Source organism: Lotus japonicus, chromosome 1, assembly GCF_012489685.1.
Source record: "Lotus japonicus ecotype B-129 chromosome 1, LjGifu_v1.2".
NCBI classification, from domain to species: Eukaryota; Viridiplantae; Streptophyta; class Magnoliopsida; order Fabales; family Fabaceae; genus Lotus; species Lotus japonicus.
Window position 1 is genome coordinate 1533183 of NC_080041.1, and position 22732 is coordinate 1555914.

At 37.4% G+C, this 22732-nt stretch overlaps 2 protein-coding genes across 3 annotated transcripts; one reads left to right on the forward strand and one right to left on the reverse strand.

Annotated features, from left to right (window-relative positions):
- Positions 1-19108: 19108 nt before the first annotated feature.
- On the forward strand, positions 19109-19504 carry LOC130732544 (CST complex subunit STN1-like). Its single transcript, XM_057584568.1, has one exon. It carries the CDS (start codon positions 19109-19111, stop codon positions 19502-19504), a length of 396 nt encoding a protein of 131 aa, XP_057440551.1.
- A 1124-nt stretch (positions 19505-20628) lies between these two features.
- LOC130732951 (rust resistance kinase Lr10-like) lies at positions 20629-22668 on the reverse strand. Of its 2 annotated transcripts, XM_057584976.1 has the most exons (3): positions 22314-22667; positions 21992-22103; positions 20629-21903 (listed from the first exon to the last, which is right to left on the reverse strand). In XM_057584976.1, exons 1-3 carry the CDS (start codon positions 22545-22547, stop codon positions 20753-20755), a joined length of 1497 nt encoding a protein of 498 aa, XP_057440959.1. In that variant the 5' UTR covers positions 22548-22667; the 3' UTR covers positions 20629-20752. The 2 variants fall into 2 exon arrangements, with proteins under 2 accessions (XP_057440959.1, XP_057440958.1); XM_057584975.1 differs by having other exon boundaries at positions 21992-22668.
- Positions 22669-22732: the final 64 nt, after the last annotated feature.

Here is a 22732-nt window from a genome sequence, read left to right on the forward strand (position 1 = left end):
TGAACAACTAAGTCTGCATTCATAGGTTTGCAGATTGTCGTATTAGTGACTTGGATTCTTTAGGAAGTTTCATAGAAGGCCCTTTTACTACCTCTGAACAACATGTCCGGCCGTCACTAGGTTAAGATATTCCTTAACTATATCACCTCGTCCTCCTCTATATACTTGCTTGGTTGCAAGACTTCTGGTTGACTGAGAAGCTATGGGCTTCATGGCCTTTTGGGCTTTTTTTTCTAGTCGAATTTGATCTTTATCTCCTTACAACATGCTTTAATTGTGGTTTTACAATGACGTATCATTTATCCGTAATTGAGGTTATATAGTTGAATATCATAACTCCATTTATTTTTACAGTTTTTTCTAGTAGGCTTATCAAATTTTTCAATAATATAGTGTCTTTTTTATGGAAGTAGGAACACACACTAGACGTGTATTTTTATAATCCACTAGAACTAGAAGAAGTTTTTAAATAAACACGCATTCTCCGCATTGGAATGCTCACCCAAATAGGCTAGTAATCTTGTAGATAAAAGTGAGGGGTTTTTCCTCTGTGGTTTTCAAAGAAAACATATTTCAAGGTAAAAAAAAAATACCAGTCAAAATATAATTTAACGAATCATGCTATTATTGATTAAATGGAATGGGATATTTGGTGTTTAAATATATGTTTTTTGACGTTAGGTATTTAAATTTTAAATGTGGCTTTTTCATAAACAAGTAACTTTTTTTAATGACAAAGCCACATATAAAATAGATGTGCTCGGCCAAAAAATTCCTCTATACATGACTTTTTCTCCACTATAATGTGGCTTTTTCTCAAGTTTTTGTTATGTCATATTGACTTTTGATGTCTCATAATTGCTTTCGATTTCATAAGGCCCGGTGGGCCTGCCTCAGTCTCACTATACAAGACTTTGGCTTCCTTGGTTTTAATTCTTGACTTGATAGGCTATCATTGGATGACAAGCTCGAATTGCTACTTTTGTTTAGAGAATAATTATATCTTCACACCTAAAAAATGAGGTGTGGAGAGGTGGAGGAAGGGAGAGATAGAAAGAAATGAGAGAGAAAGTAAAAATATGATAGGTGATTTGATTGATAGAGAAAAAAGAAATTGATAGAAATAAAGATGGAAAAGAAGTGGAGAGGTGTGTATATATCATGACTCTTTAAAATAATGACAATTGTACTTGCTATTGAATGAGTCTGAGCCAGTCAACTAAATGCACCAAGACTTCAAACAAATGATATGGTTCAGACTTCAGAGTTCACCCATGAAATGAAATAACCGGAAAAAGTGGCTTTAAATTTTCATTCAGTCACGTTCATACATTGATGATATTTGGAATTTGAAAATTTCCTTTTATATCTATTTAGGAAGGAATGATATAAGATTGGTTCACGCGCGCACAAACGAGCACTAACCGCCTAGAAGATAATATATTTTTTTTAAGATAATCTCTTTATCTCTTTCCTTTCCCTAAGGTAAACCGAGTCATCAAAGCCTTTCTGACTAGGCCTAGCCCGACCGCTCTACGGAGTGACACTGTTGGGTGTTTTTGTTATTTGATCGGGAGGTGGGAGGATTGGGTGGTGTTTCACGACATCGGCCCGCGCGTGACCAGTTCTTTCATTAAGAGGTACTTGGGTCCAATTACAAGTCTGAAGTGGAGAGTGCCTAAAGTGAAGGTATAAGTTCATTACTATCCGGGTACGATCATAACTTCATTCATTTGTTGACACACTTCGTCTGCTCCCTCCCTGTGTCCACTAACACTCCTTTGAACACACAAATCTTATAATAAGAAAAAGTGATTAATTCTTACTAACTAAGTCAGCATATGCTGATATTTTCCCTCCCATTTTTTGGTAATACACCCCGAGAAAATGAGTATATTTTTCCTTTTATTTGATTGGTGATATTGTTTGTGTGTTTAATTTTTTTGGTGAATTCTGTGGTGCCTCTGGGGAAATGTGGGTGTGGTGCCTCCATGTGGTATGTCAAATAACAAAGAGACATTTGGCAATTATTATACCTGATTTTTTATTTTCCATCAATTTCCGTTTTTTCTATAATATCAAAATAATTTGTGATATTTATTTTGGGAAGGGTTTTTTAGCAATTTGTTAGAAAGTTGCCTCTGGTGAATATGAGTTTTTACCATGAGTGAGATTTAGTTTGAAGATTGAAACAGACATTGCTGGTTCATATTCTATTGATGTTGGTTTATCCTCAACACACCAGTAAACCCTAATCTCATACTTCTTCATCTTTGATTCTTCAGTTTGTTGTTTCTGCCTCTGTCTCTGCTAGCTACCAGAACCAAACCACCATGCAATAACTTAATGCGAGGAGGAAGTTGCAGAAATCCTCGTTGATCTGCCAGATTTGATTTTGAAATTCAAGATTCTCTTTCACCTGGCTACAAGAGGAGGAGATCTGCGATTGTCGTCTCTCCATATCCTCCTCGTCATCAACGTCACCCTCTTCCTCCGCCGCCGCCGTGCAAAGGAGAGGTTTCAAACCCTGCAACCCCTTTATCCTTCTCGCCGTGAATCTGACGACAACATCAACAACAACAACCCCTCATTAGAGGAGACCCATAATCGCACAACACATGATATGAAGATGAACGAAACTAGATCAAAAATGCGTTAAAAAATCAAAATTTATGAACATAAACCCAGTAATTTCTGAACATTGTTCGAGAAATTCAATCAAAACTCAAAACTTCAAGATCATGATGCCATAACAAAAGGGGAAATTCTGTTGTTTCTGCCTCTGTCCTCCAATGGCGATTTTCACAAACCCTAATCCCATTCTAAGACATAAATTGTGGGCAACCAAGAGCAAAGAGCAACAATTGACTCATGAACATGATTCTCTCCCTCAGCAACAGCCCCATGGCATCGGTTTCCGCGCCTCTCATGGTCGTGGTCATCGTCTGGGTGAAGACATCTGAAAAGTGCATCTGGGTTTCTGAGATTCTGACTCAAAGTCTGCGTTTCTAGAGTGTTTTGGTGACGCGGTGAGGAGAGTGAGGTTGTTCGATGACATGGTGAAGGGGAAGGGGGTTTAGGGTTGAATCAGGAAGTGGGAAAAGGGTGCGAATGCGTGAGGGAGGGGGAGAAGGAGAGAAGGTAAGCGAAGATGAAAGGTGTGAAGGAGAGGTTGTGAGCAACCATGGTTGTGGTTCTCGAAGTGCAGGCGTTGAAGCTGGTGAGGGAGAAGAGGAAGATGCAGAGACGAGAGAGGAGAAGATCATCCACGAGAGAGGAGAGAAGAGAACTGAAGATGAAAGGTGTAAAAAATTACTTTGACTGTGGTAACTGATTTATTTAGGGACAAGTTAGCAAATATATAAACTTTTTTTTCTAAAACAATATTATTTAAAAATCATTTCAGGATAAATGGAAAAGACGTCTCATTTAATACATGTTTTGTTGCTACTGGTCTAACTAGGCAGAAGTACCATACCTGCATCTGGGAAGAGGAACCACAACAGACACCAATTTTTTTATTGAATTTGGAGGATATCGTACCTCTGTCTCAAATTGTATTTTATTTTCTATTTCAATCAATTATATATTATATAATGTTAATTAAAAACATATAGATATAATACTAACATGTTTACATGAGTGATATAATACAATTTTATTGGTGAAGAAGCATTATTTGAAGATGGAAGATAATGATCCGAATTTGGAATGTAATCATTTATACATGCATTGACGTGTTGGAAAAGTATATGTTGACAAGTATTTCTAGCTCTTTTTTATTTTTTTTTTTTAAAAAACTTAGGTATATCTAGCATAATTGTGCACCACGTCCACATAACAAGGCCCCCATTGTTGGCTCCAATTTTCCAATATTTGTTCACTTTCACATCTGGTTTTTATTTTGTTGTTACATCAGAAAAATAAATTCACCCTTTAGGAATCAATTCTTAACATCCCAACTTACATGTTCTTTAACTCTTGAATTGTGTGATAGCTGGTTTTTGTTTGGTACACAGTTTGCATCAAATCAGCTAATAAAATAGTAAAAAAACGGAAAGAACCATGATATTATTTTGCTGAGGCCCCTACAAGTTTTTATGAGAAACCACATACCCCCAATAATTTTCCACAGCATCAGCATCAGCATCGTAAGCTAACTGCTACTTTCACTGTCAATTTTGGTGCCATATCAATTTCCAAAGACTTGTGTAAGACTATCAGCAATGGTGTTTAAATGTGTATGTTGAATGTTGAAATTGGTATGTAATGGTGTTTAATGGGTATGTTGAAAGTTGAAAAGAGGAGAGAGGTGTTGAAAAAATTCAACACTTGTTAAACCTGCCCTCGGTGACACGTGGCACGGCCTGGTTGGTGAATGCCAGGCGCGTGCCACACACGCGCAGACAAGGCGCGTTAGAAGCAGAATTGGCAGGCTGTGGGTCCCAGGGCGTCCGGTGGTGGGACGCGTGGCACGCGTCGGTTGGGCACCGACAGGCGCGTGCGTGCCACGCGTCAGAGGAGAGAGATGGCTGCAGCTGGGACGCGTGTCAGGCGTTGATTGGTCCGGGCGATTTTATTTTATCCTAATCTTTTAAAAAAAAAATTTAAAAAATTTAAAAAATTTACCAAAATTCATGATTTTTTTCTCTATAAATAGAGACTTGGTTCGTTTGATTTGGACACAGAAAAAAAAATCAAGTTTTCCATCATCTTATTATCTTTCTACTATCCCCTTAGTTTTGAAATGGATCCCAACAAGTACCATTTCAACACCCAGAATTCTTCTAACCAAATTCCCAACAATTATCAACATCCAAATCAGTTTCCCAACAACCAAATTCCCAACAATTATCAACATCCAAATCAGTTTCCCAACTACCAAAATCCCAACATTTATCAACATCCAAATCAAATTTCCAACTACCAAAATTCCAACAATTATCAAGATTCAAATCAATCCAACTACCAAAATCACAACAATTATCAAGATCCAAATCAATCCAACTACCAAAATCACAATAATTTTCAAGATCCAAATCAATTTCTCAACCAACGTCCTCATCCCCATCATGGATCTATGTTCAGATATCCATCTCCAACACCGCCGTTTAATGATGGTGCACCTGAATTTCTCGAATTTTCAACACAAATGACTCTTGGTGGCATGACAGCTGGTAATGAAGCCACTCCAAATGAAGAGGATTCAACTCCTACGAGCAGGAGAAGTCACTTACCAGCATGGAACACTGATCAAAATAAGGTGTTAATTAGTGGGTGGCTTAAATATGGAACAAACAGTGTTGTCGGGAGACACAAAAAGGAGAAACATTTTGGGGTCAAATTGCTGAGTATTGTAATTAGCATTGCTCATTCGATCCTCCGCGAGATGGAAATGCATGCCGAAACCGTTATAATTATATGAGCAAGCAAATAAATAAATGGATTGGCGCTTATGAAGGCGCTAAGCGTATGCAACGAAGCGGTTGGTCGGAGAATGATATTTTGACCCAAGCGCAAGAATTATACGCAGATGGGAAGAAGGGTCAATTTAATTTGATGGCAGAATGGCAGGCTCTCCGTGATCAACCACGTTACTGTAGTCAAGCAGGAGGAAGTGTTGGCTCAGGAAGTAGTGGATCTAAGAGATCTCGCGAGAGTGATGCATGTGGCTCAAACTCTATAAGATCGATTCCCCGTCCAATGGGTAGGGATTGTTGAAAGATTTTTTACCACTCTACGTTTGAATCTCTCAAGACTCAATTGTAGTATAGTAAAGGGTTTTGTCGTATCCACAGGGAGGTGTAACACTATGCCGTTCAATAGTTGACAAACTTAAATGATGGATTCATAAGAGATTGATTGGTTATACATGAGACTAAATGAAAAGAAAATAAACTAATTGAGAAACAACAGGTATGAGGAATTGTTGGGATTAGATTTCATTGAATGACCTTTGTGCGTTCTAGTGATTCAAATACAAACCAAGCCTAAGAATATGATTCATCTACACCAGTTCAACCTACTTCATCGATGTCTCGCATGAGTGGATAACAATAACTATCTAATCCTAAACATTGATGTCTCACATGATTAGGAAAGATAGTTATCATGAAGTTTAGGTGTTTAAGTGACTAACAAACCTAACTCTATGTTTAGCAATTAGGATTATTAGGTGATTAACACTAGTTCGGACTCGAAATGTTGTAGCTTTCGCTCACAAGTCGAATCAAACAAAATACCCTAGGTGATCAATCTAAGATATAGCATGAAGATCAAGAGAAAATCACTAAATCAACAACTAAAAACATGCTTTATATTGAAAAGAATCACATAGAGAGCATAAGTATCATACAACTACATCAAATCCCAACAAAAGAGAGATTAACTATCCATTTTCATGGATAGCTTTACAAATAGAGAAGAAGAATGAGAAGAACCGAAACCGTCGCGATGTCTCGCCGCCGAATCCGATACCAAAGCCTCTTCTCTAGCCTCCTAAGCCTCTCTCCTTGTCTCTCAAGTGTTTCCCTCTGTTAGGGTTCTATTCTCCTCAAGTTCTCTATCAAAAATCTGAAAATGACATTTTTATAGTGTAAAACGCAGTACAGGGCGCTGAGCGGCCTGTTTTGGGCGCTGGGCGGCCAGATTCCTTCAAGGTTGGGTTTCTGGAATCGCCATGGGCGCTGGGCAGCCTCTGCAGGCCGCTGGACGCCCAGTACATCTTCAAAATTCATTTTTCTTGCCAAAACATGCCCTCTTCCTTGAATCTTCAATCCTACAATACAAGTTGAGATTAAAATCATACTTAAGCACATCTTAGCCTAAAGTTCACCTATCAATAAGTTCTAATCAAAAGAAGTAGGATTTGATCAAGATTTATCATGAATTCATAAGGATAAATGCCTAAGTTACTCATCGAAATTAGGTAAAATTGGCACTTATCAACTCCCCCCAACTTAGCACTTTGTTTGTCCTCAAACAAAAGGTAAAGATCGTAATCAAACAAGCATGACTGAAACTTTTTTCTAAGCTCAATTTGCAAGATCTCACAGAGGTTTAGTCAATGATCCAAAACATAAACATGATGCCCACAAGAGAATGCATGACTATGATACAACTACTTATTCAACCAGAAACTCAATAGACATACAAGCAATTACTCTTGATCAAGGAACCACTCAATCAAGCCAAGATATAACATGTAAATCAGGAAAGGTCAGTGTTTCACTCATATGCATCACTAAATCACAGAAGTCAAGATTGTTACCTGTCTCCACAATCATTAAAGCTACATGTTCAATCAAGGATCACTAAGGTCTTTATAGGGTTGTAATGAGGCTAGGCTTCAAAGAGTTTGGTTTTTCAGGATATGCAAAGAAACTCAACAAGGCAAGAGAGCAATCACACATTACTTTCCTGATATTCACTCCCCTTAACTTGTTTTAAAGCAACTCTCATTCACCATTTTCAATTTAACTCAACCCTTTGTTTTTCATCAATATCATCTTTATTCCTTTTTTGTCCTTTTTTTCTTTTTTTCTTTTTTCTTTTCCTTTTTGATTTTGAAGCATATTCACATTTGACAATATTTACAAAGAGATTGGATTCACATCACATAGAAACTTTAGCACAAAAGCCTTCTCCCCCCAACTTGCAAACAACCCACACTAAGAATGCTCTCTTTGCCTATTAAGCTTAGGAGAAGTCATTGTTTTTCTTTTAGGCTTAGGGTCATAATCAAGAAAAAAACAAAAAAATTAACTTTCAGGCTCAAAGGGGTAGCAAATGGATTTTAATTGGCATAAGTAGGTTATTTGGCTAAGTAGCTATATATACATAACAAAATATGCCTTGATCCTTTCCTATCAATTCCATGCAACCAATGATATCAGAGACTCAAACAAAATCAACCATGTATAGTAGTGATGTTCTCTCAACTCACAGTGTATAGGAACACTCCCTCACAGGCTAAAAAGTTTCAAATTTCCCTGATTTTCGAGTAATTTTCATGTATGCTTCAAGAATTCCAATTAAATCATGCAATCATATCAAGTCATGGAATCCATGAGTGCAAGCACAATTTCAATCATGGAATCATTCATTTTTATAGCAGATATCAAGCAATTCTCACAATAGTCATGCAAGTATTGAAACAGTCAGAGAATCATGGAAATCGGGACACAAGTGCTATATATAAACTATACTATCAAAAAGAAACTAAAAACAAAGTGAAAATGACTCCCTCATGATGTGAATGCTTTGAACCCAAGCTCTTTACTAAGATCTTTGATCTCTCTCCCCCTTCATGAGAATTGGACTGTCCTCAAGCCAAATTGTATGACTCTCTTGTCAATCTGCCTTACAGTCACTAACAAACTTGTTAGATTACAAGGGGTAAAGGAGAATATAAAATTACTGAAGCTATATAAAATCTATTCCATATGAAAATTCACTTCAAGAGCTTTCCATAGAGTGGTCATTTGCTCAAATCCGAGAGAAAATGAAGAAGTTACGCTCATTTGAATAAAAGAGTGGATTGCTGAGAAGGGGGTGGCGCTGAGCGGCCTCTGCATAGCGCTGAGCGGTCAACATCAGAGTTTGAGGCCACTGAGCCCTATCAGATGAGCGCTGGGCGCCCTGTGCAGTGTAAAAACTTAAGAAAACTCAAAAAACCACAACTCGATCGATCCAATTTTGAGCTTTACACTTCCCGATCATGCCAATTGATTTATTCATTCATATATCATTTAAAACTTGTTCAAGCCCTAAAATTTAACAATCAAGCATAATTCATCAAAGATTCACAATCCAAGTTTTCCAAAGACAAGTTTCATGAATTTTCACAACTCAATAGACCAAATTTTGATATTATCACTTCTAGCACATACAATTTGGTCCATACACATTCAAATACCCTATGAAACTTGTGCATACCTAAAAGTTAGCAATTGAAGCACATTTAGCACAAAAGTCATTCTAGGTTCCATTAAGGGTCAAATTTCATGATTTCTCAACTAAACACCTTATATTTTTCATTTCTCAAATTTCATGCATTTTAGGCCTCATAATCACTCATTCATGTCATTTAAAACTTGTGGAGAGCCTTAGAGCACACAATTGAAGCACATCTTCTCATGACACACTCTATAAACCATACAAGAGCAAATTCACCTTCATTTTTGAAATTTCATCACATCATCAAAGGGTTCACTACAAAACTATTTTTAAACTTAAAAAAAACAACATTGATTCACACATGAGATAGTTCATAAGCATTTGGAAGCACGTTTTCACAGTTTATGCAGAAAATGGCTAGGAGAGACTAATTTTTCATCCGAAACTCACAACCACGTACCCCAAATTTTGAAAAACACTCAAGCCATACACACCAACCGGATATAGGCATACTAAATCAAAATTTGGACTTGTTACAAGTCTCAATTGCAGATTTTGAAAAGAAATTTCACATGATCCAAATTTCAGGTAGTTTTCATGCATTTTCACAAGTCAATCCCTTAAATTCCAAATTCATCACTTTCATTGCTTCCAAAACCTTTAAACTCACTCAATATATCTATCAAAACTTGTGAAACACCTTAAAGCACAAATTTAATCAAAGCTTCACAAAATCACTAACCTACTTCTAAAAACACACAAAACACATAAGTATAACAAAAACAATAAAAACACTGGGTTGCCTCCCAGAAAGCGCTCGTTTAACGTCATTAGCTTGACTCAAACACAATCAAGGTGACCACAAATAAGGGTTATAATATAACCCCTTCCGCTTCTTAGGTCGTTTGACTTGGACTTCATCTAATTTTGTACCAAAAGCCTTCCAAGCCATCAAAAATTCATTCTTTTTCTTTCTTTTCACGGTCCAACTCAAATCACATGCCAAGCTATTTACATGCATATGAATGACTGCAAATTTACAATTCTTTAATGAATTTGATGCAATATGCTCATCAAACCTATCACCGAACACAAAGCCTATATGCTCAACATTAAGGATTTCATCATTGCATTGGTGATGTGATACACTATCAAAATCTTCAAAGCTTACCTCATCCACTTCATGTTTTACCTTTGGAGGGCTTGAAGAAGTCGGTAAGTGGTGAAGGGTCGGACCATTTTCTTCCTTTTTTGATTTTTTCTCTTCTTCCTCACTTTCTTCCTCATTTTCTTTTGTTTCCACAACCACCTTATCATATTCAGCTAGTTGTGTTGCAAGCTGCCCCACTTGTTTTTCTAGGTTCTTGATGGAAGCCTCGGTATTCTTTTGGTTAACTATTGAAATCTGCATGAATTGGACCAAGGTATCCTCAAGCTTAGCAATCCTATCCTGTTCTGGGGAACAATATGATTGATATGGTGGTGGTGATACCTGTACTTCCTGAAAAGGACAATAACCCACACAGTGAGTGTTAAAACAAATATCACACCATATTACCTGATCTCTTATAGATGGTTGCTGCATTTTTGGAAGTTAGCGACTCAGAAGCTTCTTGTTGCTCTTTTCTCTTTGACCAGCCGATTGAATGAAAACGAAAGCACAAGCTAACACAAGAGATTAGTAACAATAAGAAAAATTAAACTGAAAACAAAAACTATACACTATATTCACAATCATTCAAGAATGAAAACTATCGCAATGCAATTAGTATTGGCACACCTCCCCGGCAACGACGCCAATTTTGTTGAAAGATTTTTTACCACTCTACGTTTGAATCTCTCAAGACTCAATTGTAGTATAGTAAAGGGTTTTGTCGTATCCACAGGGAGGTGTAACACTATGCCGTTCAATAGTTGACAAACTTAAATGATGGATTCATAAGAGATTGATTGGTTATACATGAGACTAAATGAAAAGAAAATAAACTAATTGAGAAACAACAGGTATGCGGAATTGTTGGGATTAGATTTCATTGAATGACCTTTGTGCGTTCTAGTGATTCAAATACAAACCAAGCCTAAGTATATGATTCATCTACACCAGTTCAACCTACTTCATCGATGTCTCGCATGAGTGGATAACAATAACTATCTAATCCTAAACATTGATGTCTCACATGATTAGGAAAGATAGTTATCATGAAGTTTAGGTGTTTAAGTGACTAACAAACCTAACTCTATGTTTAGCAATTAGGATTATTAGGTGATTAACACTAGTTCGGACTCGAAATGTTGTAGCTTTCGCTCACAAGTCGAATCAAACAAAATACCCTAGGTGATCAATCTAAGATATAGCATGAAGATCAAGAGAAAATCACTAAATCAACAACTAAAAACATGCTTTATATTGAAAAGAATCACATAGAGAGCATAAGTATCATACAACTACATCAAATCCCAACAAAAGAGAGATTAACTATCCATTTTCATGGATAGCTTTACAAATAGAGAAGAAGAATGAGAAGAACCGAAACCGTCGCGATGTCTCGCCGCCGAATCCGATACCAAAGCCTCTTCTCTAGCCTCCTAAGCCTCTCTCCTTGTCTCTCAAGTGTTTCCCTCTGTTAGGGTTCTATTCTCCTCAAGTTCTCTATCAAAAATCTGAAAATGACATTTTTATAGTGTAAAACGCAGTACAGGGCGCTGAGCGGCCTGTTTTGGGCGCTGGGCGGCCAGATTCCTTCAAGGTTGGGTTTCTGGAACCGCCACGGGCGCTGGGCGGCCTCTGCAGGCCGCTGGGCGCCCAGTACATCTTCAAAATTCATTTTTCTTGCCAAAACATGCCCTCTTCCTTGAATCTTCAATCCTACAATACAAGTTGAGATTAAAATCAAACTTAAGCACATCTTAGCCTAAAGTTCACCTATCAATAAGTTCTAATCAAAAGAAGTAGGATTTGATCAAGATTTATCATGAATTCATAAGGATAAATGCCTAAGTTACTCATCGAAATTAGGTAAAATTGGCACTTATCAGGGATGCAGCTAAAAAAAAGGGTAAAAAGAAGAGCACAACAGCTGCCTTGGAGGCGATGGAGAAAGATTGGGCTGAATACAAACAAGTCAAGGAGATATAGGTTGAACAATTGAAGCAGATGGCGGCGATGCAACAAGAGACTAATAAATTGAGGAAAGAGGAGACTGAAGCTAAGAAAATGGAATTATTTCTAAAGTTAAGTGAAGAGGAGCATCTCAGTGACCACAAGAAAGAGCTGTTGAAACGGTTGTCCCAAGAGCTCTTTGGAAATTAATTGTCTGTAGTGTTTGCTTTATTAATTTTCAAGTGGTGTCAAGTCTGTAGTGTTTGCTTTATTAATTTTCAAGTGGTGTCAAGTCTGTAGTGTTTGCTTTAATAATTTGTCAGTGTTGTCAAGTCTGTAGTGTTTGCTTTAATAATTTGTCAGTGTTGTCAAGTCTGTAGTGTTTGCTTTAATAATTTGTCAGTGTTTTGTCAAGTCTGTACTGTTTACTTTAATAATTTGTCAGTGTTGTCAGTGGCTTTAATGTATGGGTTACCGAGTTTGAATATGCATCACTCAATTCGAATCTAGTCCCTATCCGATAATTAACTATAGTTCATATTATTTCGAATCCGTCAATGTCCATCATTCAATTTATCTATATATATGGACTCATAGAGCCACCATTGAATGTATCTCTTCCCATCTACTTCAAATTTCACAAAAAATGGATCCACCAGAGTTTGATCTCGAAGCTTACCTTGAAAAAAGTAAGAGAGAAGACACTTATATACTCAACCACTTTAGGGAGCGTCGAAATCTAATATTGGAGGATAGCGTACCTCGTGGTAGAAAACATCTCAGTAGAGATCATGCAGGGGCAAACCAAAGGCTAATTGCCGACTACTTTGCCAATGAGCCTACATACGACGATGGAATATTCCGTCGCCGGTACCGGATGCGAAAACATGTTTTCCTTCGAATCGTTGCGGACCTTTCAAGTAGTGATAACTACTTCACCCAGCGAGTTGATGCAGCGAAGAAAGAAGGTATATCGCCCTTAGCAAAATGCACCACAGCAATGCGAATGTTAGCATATGGTGTGTCAGCAGATGCAGTCGATGAGTACATCAAAATAGGAGAGACTACAACATTGGAGTGTTTACGTAGATTCTGTAAAGGAATCATACGATTGTATGAGCAAGAGTACCTGAGAGCACCAACCCAAGAGGACCTGCAAAGAATACTACAGGTTAGTGAAATGCGGGGGTTCCCAGGCATGATCGGGAGTATTGACTGCATGCACTGGGAGTGGAAAAATTGTCCTAAAGCATGGGAAGGTCAATTTGCTAGAGGGGATAAGGGAACCACCACAGTTATTCTTGAAGCAGTTGCATCTCCTGATCTTTGGATCTGGCATGCCTTTTTTGGATGTCTGGGAACGTTTAACGATATAAACGTTCTAGACCGGTCACCAATGTTTGATGAATTGGAACAGGGAAACGCTCTAAGTGTGAATTTCATCGTGAACCAACGTCCCTATAATATGACATACTATCTAGCTGATGGTATCTACCCTTCTTATCCAACTTTCGTCAAATCTATTAGACTTCCTCAAACTGAACCCGATAAGTGCTTTGCAAAACATCAGGAGGGATGTCGGAAGGACATCGAACGTGCATTTGGAGTGCTTCAAGCTCGTTTTAAAATCATTCGTGAACCAGCTCGCTTCTGGGACATAACTGATTTGGGTATCATCATGAGGTCATGCATCATATTACATAATATGATTGTTGAGGATGAACGAGATTCATATGCCCAACGCTGGACCGATTTTGAGCAAGCTGAGGGAAGTGGATCTAGTACACCGCAACCATACTCGACCGAGGTGTTACCCACTTTTGCGGATCATGTGCGTGCTAGATCCGAGTTCCGTGATCCAAATGTCCATCACCAACTGCAAGCAGATCTAGTGAAGCACATATGGGCAAAGTTTGGAATGTATCATGATTAAATATGCTTTGTATCGTACTAATTACGTTATTTGTGTGTTGTGTGTTTAGTTTGTTGTCTTGCATTTTAAGTTAAGCAAATAAAATGTATTATTGTGTGCTTAGTTTCTTTTCTTCCATTTGAAGTTAATAAAATAAAATAAATTATTGTGTATATTTTTTTAAAAAAATATTAAATCGTTAAGTGTTTTAATTTAATTTACGTTAAAAAAATATTACGTTAATTTAATTTAATTTAAATAAATAAAAAAACATTAAATTAAATTAAATCGATAATAGTTTATTTAATTTAATTTTTATCGAAAATTTTAATTTTATGAAATCATAAAAAGAAAAACATAAAATTAAATCAAAATTTGAAATAAAAGTGGTGGGGTAGGGGGTAGGGTGTTGAATGGAAAACCATTGGAGTGGGTAAAAGTTGAATGAAGTGTTGAACTGGAGAGAGAAGGTGATGTGAAATGTTGGGAAGAGAAAAAGTGGAGTGTTGAGGGTGTTGAATGTTGAAACCATTGGAGATAGTCTAAGTCTTCAAGGAAAATTTTACAAATATAGACATAGACTATTCAATGTGACATGTTAACACATTTCAAGGAAAATTACACCATTCTTTTTTGAAATTTTACACCGATTAGTTTAACATGTTATAACAGGTTAACACATTTTTAAAAAGAAAATTAACATATAACAAAATTTTAATGATATTTTTTTTCAAAAAAATGTGTTAACCTACTATAACTGGTTTAAATAAGTGGTGTAAAATTGCACCACTTTAAAAGTGGTGAATGTTAGGGAGAACCTTCAATTAAAGCTTAATTACACTTTAGGGTTTTAGTAGTTTTAAGGCTAAAAAGCACTTTTGGCCCCTGATGTTTCAAGTTTGTGCAAATTCTGCCCCTACTCTATTTTTGTCGATGTTTCTACCCCTCATGTTTTCAAACAGTGCATCGTCTACCCCTCATGTTTTCAAACAGTGCACCGTCTACCCCTCACGGGGTAGACGGTGCACTGTTTGAAAACATGAGGGGTAGAAACATCGACAAAATAGATAGGGGCAGAATTTGCACAAACTTAAAACATCAGGGGCCAAAAATGCTTTTTAGCCTAGTTTTAAATATGTGTCGTTTTAGTCTCTCAACAATTTTTTAAGCAAATTTAGTACTTGTCTTTATTAAGTATTACAATCAACTCCTCCAATAGCTATAATTCATTTATTCAAATTATTCTACTCTAGACTTTCAAATTCTAATTTTATTTTAAATCTTCACAATTTCAATAAATTTAATCATTATCGACATTCTTTCCACTAAAACTCACTAACCACTTTAGACCCTAATTTTTCATATCCTACAAAATCCTTTAAAGTTTATCAAAACTTCACTATTTTTTTACTTTTAAACTTTAAATTGTATCACATATGCGGATTTTTTAGCTAATATGGGAGCTAGGCAGGAGTTAAATTTCCTTGTTCAGGGTTTCCACCTAACTTGGAGCCTTTGTTGTTAGCCGACTCTCTAGGTACAACATTTGTAAGGTTGTACGGGGTCTTTTCTTTCTCTTCTGCTTTTCTGTTTTTGTTTTGTTTGTTGTTAAGCATAAAAAAAACATATATAGCATGTATTTTAAAAGTAAATGAAGATTTAATAAATTTATGCATATGAATATTTAAAAAAACATCTAGGCCGCTGGATTGTGGGCTGTTTCTCAAGAGGAACGGGAGGGTAATGCTTTTCAGGCCGAAGCTTTGGCGCTGTTGAACGTGCTCTCACTAGCTTGGGACAAAGGTTTCCGCAAAGTTCTTTGTGATGTTGATTGTGAGGTTTTGGCTTCCGTGTTGGAGGATGCATCCGCTGTGCATTTACACTCAGAGTTTCAGGTCCTATCTCAACTGGTTTCCATCCTGCAGCAAGCTTGGGTTGTAAAGATCTCCTGTGTCCACAGAGATAGCAATTCAGTAGCTGATCTTTTGGCCAAGCGTGGTACGAATATGGATTCGTGTGGGCTTTGAGTTATTGAAAATCCGGACCATGACGTGGAGTACCTTCTGTTGAAGGATTCTCTGTCCGTTCCTTAGGGAGCGTTTGTTTCACGGATTGGAAAAGGATACCCGAGAATGTTGTTCCCGGGAAAATTATGATGGGAATGCTATTCCCAGGCATCTTTAAAAAATCTGTTTGGTTCACAAAATCAATTCTCGGGAATCTTTTCCAATATTCCTGGGTATAATTACAATATATGTTTGGTTCAAAATGTATATACCTAGGAATAGATAGTAAAATTCTTAAAATACCCTTCGCGGTAAAAGACATGGGTAGTGGGTAGTTGGTAGTGGGTAGTGGGTAGTGGCAATTCAGAGATTTCACACCAAAAATCTCATTTCCTCCTATTCAGGATTCAACTTACCCACCTCTCCATCATGAGAATGAGAAATGCTTCTTGATGGGCATATGACTTACCCAGGAATGAAAGATACCCGGGAATATTTTTTTCAAATCTGCTACCAAACACTGGAATGTAGATTCCAGCCCAAACATTCCCGGGAATCCTTTTCCAATCCGTGAAACAAACGCCCCCTTAGTTTTATTTTCTTTGTAATTTTCCGATGCATAAAAAAAAAGAGAATGATTAAATTTGCTTAATTTCAAAAGTGTGGTGAGACTTATTAACTCAAAAGATAATAAGGAAACAAAAATCACATATGATTCAAATTAAGGGGATTAAAAGTGTATGTAAGTCTTCAATTAATTACACATTGCTTATCCTCAAACTACAATTAATTTTATCAGGGAGGAGCTTATTTATTTTATTTTGTCAAAATAAAGGAGTTTATTTAAATAAAAGAAGAATGTATATGCACCCACGTTGTAAATTTTAGCTCTTCTAAAGTGGAAAAGTCACTTTAAGAGATGAAAAAAGTTGCCACTACTGTTGATTAAGAAATTAATAGTTGTGATTATAATTATATATTTACACATCTATAACAAATTATTAGGTTCTTTATGCGTCATACAAGGGCCAAATGCGAGCTGGAGTGGGAACAATGGCCCAAAGATCATGATGGGCAAGTGCTTGCAGCTGCTGTAGACTTCTCGATAGCGGTTTCCTTGGAAATTATGGCGGAGGGCCGGAGGCTTTGGCCTTTAGGTGAGTGGTTGGTTTGGGTATTTTGCTTGGTTTCCAAACTGTTTGCTTCGAGACTAGGGATGTCAAAATTGCCCACACTCACGGATACCCGTGGATAAAAATTCGTTATGGATAAAATTATACGCACTCACGGGTATCCATGGATTTATTTAATGAATATTTTCACTATCTATTTATTAATTGGGTGAGTACGGATAGTGATGTATCCATACCCATGGATACCCACTTGATATATAAAATACTAAAATACCATACATATATAATATATATATATATATTATATATAATCTAGCAAGAGATGTATATTAAGTATAACCTCTGATGACTTTTAGTCATCCTCAAAGTAAGCTTGTACACTGGTATTGGTAAAAAGAAGCTCTTAGAGCCAAAAAAGAGGTAAGAAAAGAAGTATATGCTTTCACGCATGGACTGTGAAGTCTAATATTGAATTTAATTTTTAATATTATTTTCCTTTGAACAAATATATGTCCATGGGTGCCTATGTATATTCACGGATATTTTAAAATCCGTTTAAAACCCACTTAAGGGATATCCATGTGGGTATGGAACATGGTATGAGTATAAACTTTTACCTGCGGAGTGGGTGGTGGATATGTACTACCCATGCTCACCCGTACCCATTGACATCCTTATTCGAGATAGATTGTCTCTAACTGTTCCAACGGTGAAAGAAATTTTCGGATGAAGGTTCTTATTTATCCACTATTTTTAGAGAATAGGTTGTGCTTTGTCATTCTTTTATTTCCATTAACTTTACTGTTAGGCGTTCCGGTAATATGGTTGCTGAATTTTTTGGCTAGGAATGCCTCATATTTCGCCGATTTAGTGTGAATTGAGGAGGTTCCTCCTGACGCCATTTCTCTTGTAACCGCTGATATTTTGGCCATGGCATCAGCTCCAATTTAATAATATGCAGGCAGGCATCTTTCAAAAAAAAAAGACTCAATTGTTAATTTCTCAATTAACAATTGTGATATATTACTCTACCTACCTTTTAAAGTGACTTTCCTCACAAATTATTGAGCTTATTGAGATGCTATATATTTTTCGTTTTTTTTTTGTGTTTTCCATTCGACAGTTTCGGCCATTAGACTTCGAAAAGGTGCTCGAAGTCCACACAGATGCTTAAAACCTTTCCATAGGAGGTGTGCTTGTGAAGGAGGGGCATCCCATCGCCTTCGAAATTAAAGCCGCAAAATCAATGATACAAAGCGAGGATACAGAGTGCAAGATAAGGAGATAGAAATAGTTTGACCAAGAGGCATCGATCTGGAGTGGGTCTTGCATTGCCGGATGACACGAGCCCTTCATCCAGCATGGGCTACATGGGCCCCCAGAAGTTTACCAGATAAATTGATGAGTCGGGCATTCCCAACCCACCAAGCAAAATCGGTAGTTTCTTGATCACGATCAGTTAAAACTAAAGTTCCATTAATGAACGTTTCCACGTGGTAGAACCTCCTCATTTTAGTTTGCATGGGCTAATTTGGTCTTATTACAGTAGTATATGTTTGGGGGTACTTTATCGAGTTTGGTTAGTTTCTTTTTTCTGGTCTTGTGGCCCGTGGGTTTCACTCTATAGGCCTGGTCCTCGGTACTTCTTGATATATATGGGTCTACCTTATACTTCTCCTTTAACAATACAAGACTAATTAAATGGGGCCGAGATATGTCTTAGAATTGGTGCATACTTGGGTACCCATAAATTTAAATGAGTGTAGACTACAGGAGTGAGGTGTACCAATAATCCTTATTTATACTATTCATGTTATGACCTCAGTTGAATTATAGCTTACTAAACATGACCTCACACTTTTTAATAATTATGTATGTGTACTGTTAAAATTATGCCACCCACATACAAAGTCAAAATAAACATTACAAACATCAAAACAGTGAGAACAAACAGGAAAAAAACGAGGAGAAAAAAACAGAGGGGAACGAAGACCCAGTACAAACAGAACACAGCAAGGGAAAATATAAGAACACTAAACGATTTTGCAAACCCCAGAAAATGCAAAAGCAAAAACCAATCTCACTGCAAAACAGCCATGTCAAGCTTCTCGCCTTCGATCTCCTCTCCCTCACTCCAAACCCTTATTCTTTAGATCCATCCCTCACTTTCAACCGCAGAGGCATCCCTCTCACGCGAGCGGAAACCGTCGGCACCGTCACGCTCCGCGACCACAAGCCTAACCGGTTCCTCAGGTTCGCAATCGACGACGGCACCGGTTGTATCCCCTGCATCCTCTGGCTCAACCACGTCTCCTCCCCGCATCTCGCACGCCACCGGAGCCCGCAGGAGCTCCGCCGCGCTGGTGAAGGTGGGGGTGAGGGGGCGGATCACGGCGTTTGGGGGTTCGGTGCAGATCCCGGTTTCAGATGTTGTGTTGGAGAGGGACCCGAATAAACAATAAACACAGCATAATGCGATCAGAATGAACGGCCAAGAAAAGGACACAATCAGTAGAAGATATAGAACCCTAAAACCACAGGAAAACGAAAGTGAAAGAAGGGGGGAAAAGTGAAACGAGATGAACATGGGTGAAACGAGGAGAAAGAAGGTGAAAAAATTAATCTCATTAACATCAAATTTTTTCATCTAACATAAGGATTGAATTCAAAAAATAGAAGTATTGGGTTAGTTTATAATTACAATAAACTTACAGGGTTGATTTAGAATTTTAAGAAGTCCACAATATTATTAACAAATAATTCAAGTGTAATTTTCTTATTGGGCCATGTCACTCCTGTATTTGACCCATGATTTTTTTCTTGTACCAGAAGGAAATGCCCTTAGAATTAGCTTGCAGGATATTTATTAGATGAAATGATATGCACTCATGCACCAGCACACGCATGGCCATACCATAATGTTACCGTATCATGTGACTGTAGTTTACAAAAGATAAGTGTTGAAAAGTTAGGAAAAATCATGATGCTAAATGGAATAAGATCTTATTATAAGAAAACGCAATTACGCAAGTATGCAGCCACGCATATGGGCATATGGCTATAATGAATTGAGGGGGAATTGAATTTGATGGAGCCGAGATGTATTGGTTAGCTGTAATTTTTGTTGTGAACATTGATGTGGAAAGTGGAATCAATTCTGAGGTTATTTGTCGATGTTCAACTATGACACTTTCTTTATCATTAATTCTTAATTCATGCATTGTGCACTGCACATGGTTTTTTTGTTTGCTGTTGTTGAATTTAAAATGGTCAATGCAAGTATCCTTACCCCATGCTGGAAATAATTTATTTTGAATATAGATCTTGTTATAGAATATTTCTTCTTTCACAAGCAAACATGCCCCATAGTCAAGATTGTGCTACTGTCCATAGTCAAATTTGTTCACGTATCACGTGACAAAAGAGAAAACATAAGGTTCATTGATTTACACACACAAAGAAAGCACGCAGTTAAGTGATGAAATTGTCAGATTTGAGTCATAAGCATTTAATCTATCAATGTTATGATCAGATTTGAGTCATAAGCATTTGTCCATGGTTCATATCCGGACAAAAAGGTGTATAAAACTAGTATATTTCTTAAAAAACAACTGAAATTACGTTACCCATAAATTCATGGTCTTTGTCGTCTAAACTACATTGCTAAAAAGTGCCAACTAATTAATAAAAACCTGTGTTAAATCTAATCTTGTTCTTGAATCACTTCCAGCTCCAAATTCAGACGTTTTGCAGCAACAATAGTACTACTAGTGCTTGTGTTAGCTGAAGCTTTTGGCTCGAAAGGGTTGGTGGGAACTTTTAACTTATCTCCCTCTCCATGGAGCATCTGCATCACAGTCTTCATGGATGGACGATGCATAGGATGCCACTGAATGCACCAAAGTCCCACAATCGCTAGTTTCTTTGCAATTTCAAAATTTCCCTCTTCATGATCATCATCAATAGGGACATGCATGTCTCTTCCTTCAACCAAACCATGTATCCAATCTGGATACAGAACTTGAACATTATTATTTTCTTGACCTGTAGTGTTGTTTACAATATTCTTTCTCCCTCCAACCATCTCTAGCAATAGCATCCCATAACTGTAGATATCAGACTTGTAAGACACGTTGCCGAAGTTTCTAGAAAAAACTTCAGGTGCCATGTAGCCTAGTGTTCCTCTGGCTGCAGTCATGGACACAGTGCTTCTATTTTTGGAGCACAGCTTGGCCAAACCAAAGTCAGTAATCTTCGGAGTGAGAGTGTCATCAAGCAAGATGTTATGAGGATTGATATCAAAGTGAAGAATTCTCTGATCACAGCCTTGGTGAAGATAATCAATTCCTGTGGCTATGCCTATAGCAATCTCTTGCAACTTTTCCCATCCAAGGAAGTTGTTATTATCCTTGTTGTTTGGTGCAGAGATGAAATTTTGCAGTGACCCATTTGGGAAAAAGTCATAAACTAAAGCTCTGTGAAACCCATCAGCACAGTAGCCAAGCAAGCGAACAACATTGACATGGTGGATTTTTCCCATGGTTCCTACTTCATTGATGAACTCTGTCCCATCATCTACCTCAGTGTTGTTGAGGATCTTCACAGCAACCAGAATTTTTGTGGATAATTTACCTTTGTAGACAGCTCCATGAGCTCCTTCACCTAGCTTTTCTTTGAACAGGTTTGTGATTCTCTTGATATCAGCATAGGAGAATCTGGTTGGCTTCAAAGCCCTGTAATCCTTCAAAAAGTTTTCGACTCTTGTATCGTCTTCTCCTTTCGCCCTATAATACCGATATATTCGAAAGAGGGCACCGAGCAGAAACGCCAGCAAAGTTGAACCAACAACTACACCTGCAAATTTTCGAAAAGAAAATGTCATCTACATAATGAAATAAAATCATGATTGAACGATCAAACAAAATTATGTCTGTTCAGTCACCTGCAGCGGCCAAAATTGCGGACACTGGCATCTTCTTTTTTGACTTGTGCTTACATTCTAAGCATCCACTATCAAAATCTGTTTCCGACCATTCCAATGGGATTAAGTTTTGCTGTAAATAAAATGTTGATAGTGGCAAAACTTGATCAAACATTTTGGTGCAGTACTGAAGGTTCAAATCAAGGACACTTTGGCTAGACTCAACAACAAAAACTGGGCAAGACAACATGTCTCCAAGTGAAGAGCAATTGAAGAAAGTAATATTCTGGATTAAGGACGAATCGTATTGTAAAGGGTAAAATAATGAGAAGTTGTATCTTACAAATAACATAGGAAGACAGTTCTCGGGATAAGATAGAAGCATCATTCGTAATTCGCAATCTAATTCGGTGACGAGGAACCTTACTGGGACTGGAAGTGCTGGAAATTCAATCATCGGATCAGTGCTGTTATCTGCATAAGATAGACGGAAGGGACATTGGATGGAGGTGTCATTGTGACCATTTCCCACACTCATGAGTAGCAACAGCATTAGCAGTGCTAGCATTGTCATCATCAAGGTGAACGAGCTGGGATATAGCTAGCAAATCACTTTGACACTTTTTGTCTAATTTATATCATGTGCTTTCCATCTAATCTCTCCCTGAAGGAAAGAGGCGAGAAACAAGACGATATACAATATTGTATTTAAAATTCAACAGAATGCTATGCTAGCTGTAAAAATATTGATGCTATGTATTT

Bases quoted from the DNA above. Each gene is read 5' to 3' on its own strand.
- LOC130732544 (XM_057584568.1), top strand. From the start codon at position 19,109: ATGCAAAAGCAAAAACCAATCTCACTGCAAAACAGCCATGTCAAGCTT.
- LOC130732951 (XM_057584975.1), bottom strand. From the start codon at position 22,547: ATGATGACAATGCTAGCACTGCTAATGCTGTTGCTACTCATGAGTGTG. The intron at 21,904-21,991 runs GTGACTGAACAG...GAAAATTTGCAG, and splicing joins CGCAATTTTGGCCGCTGCAG to GTGTAGTTGTTGGTTCAACT.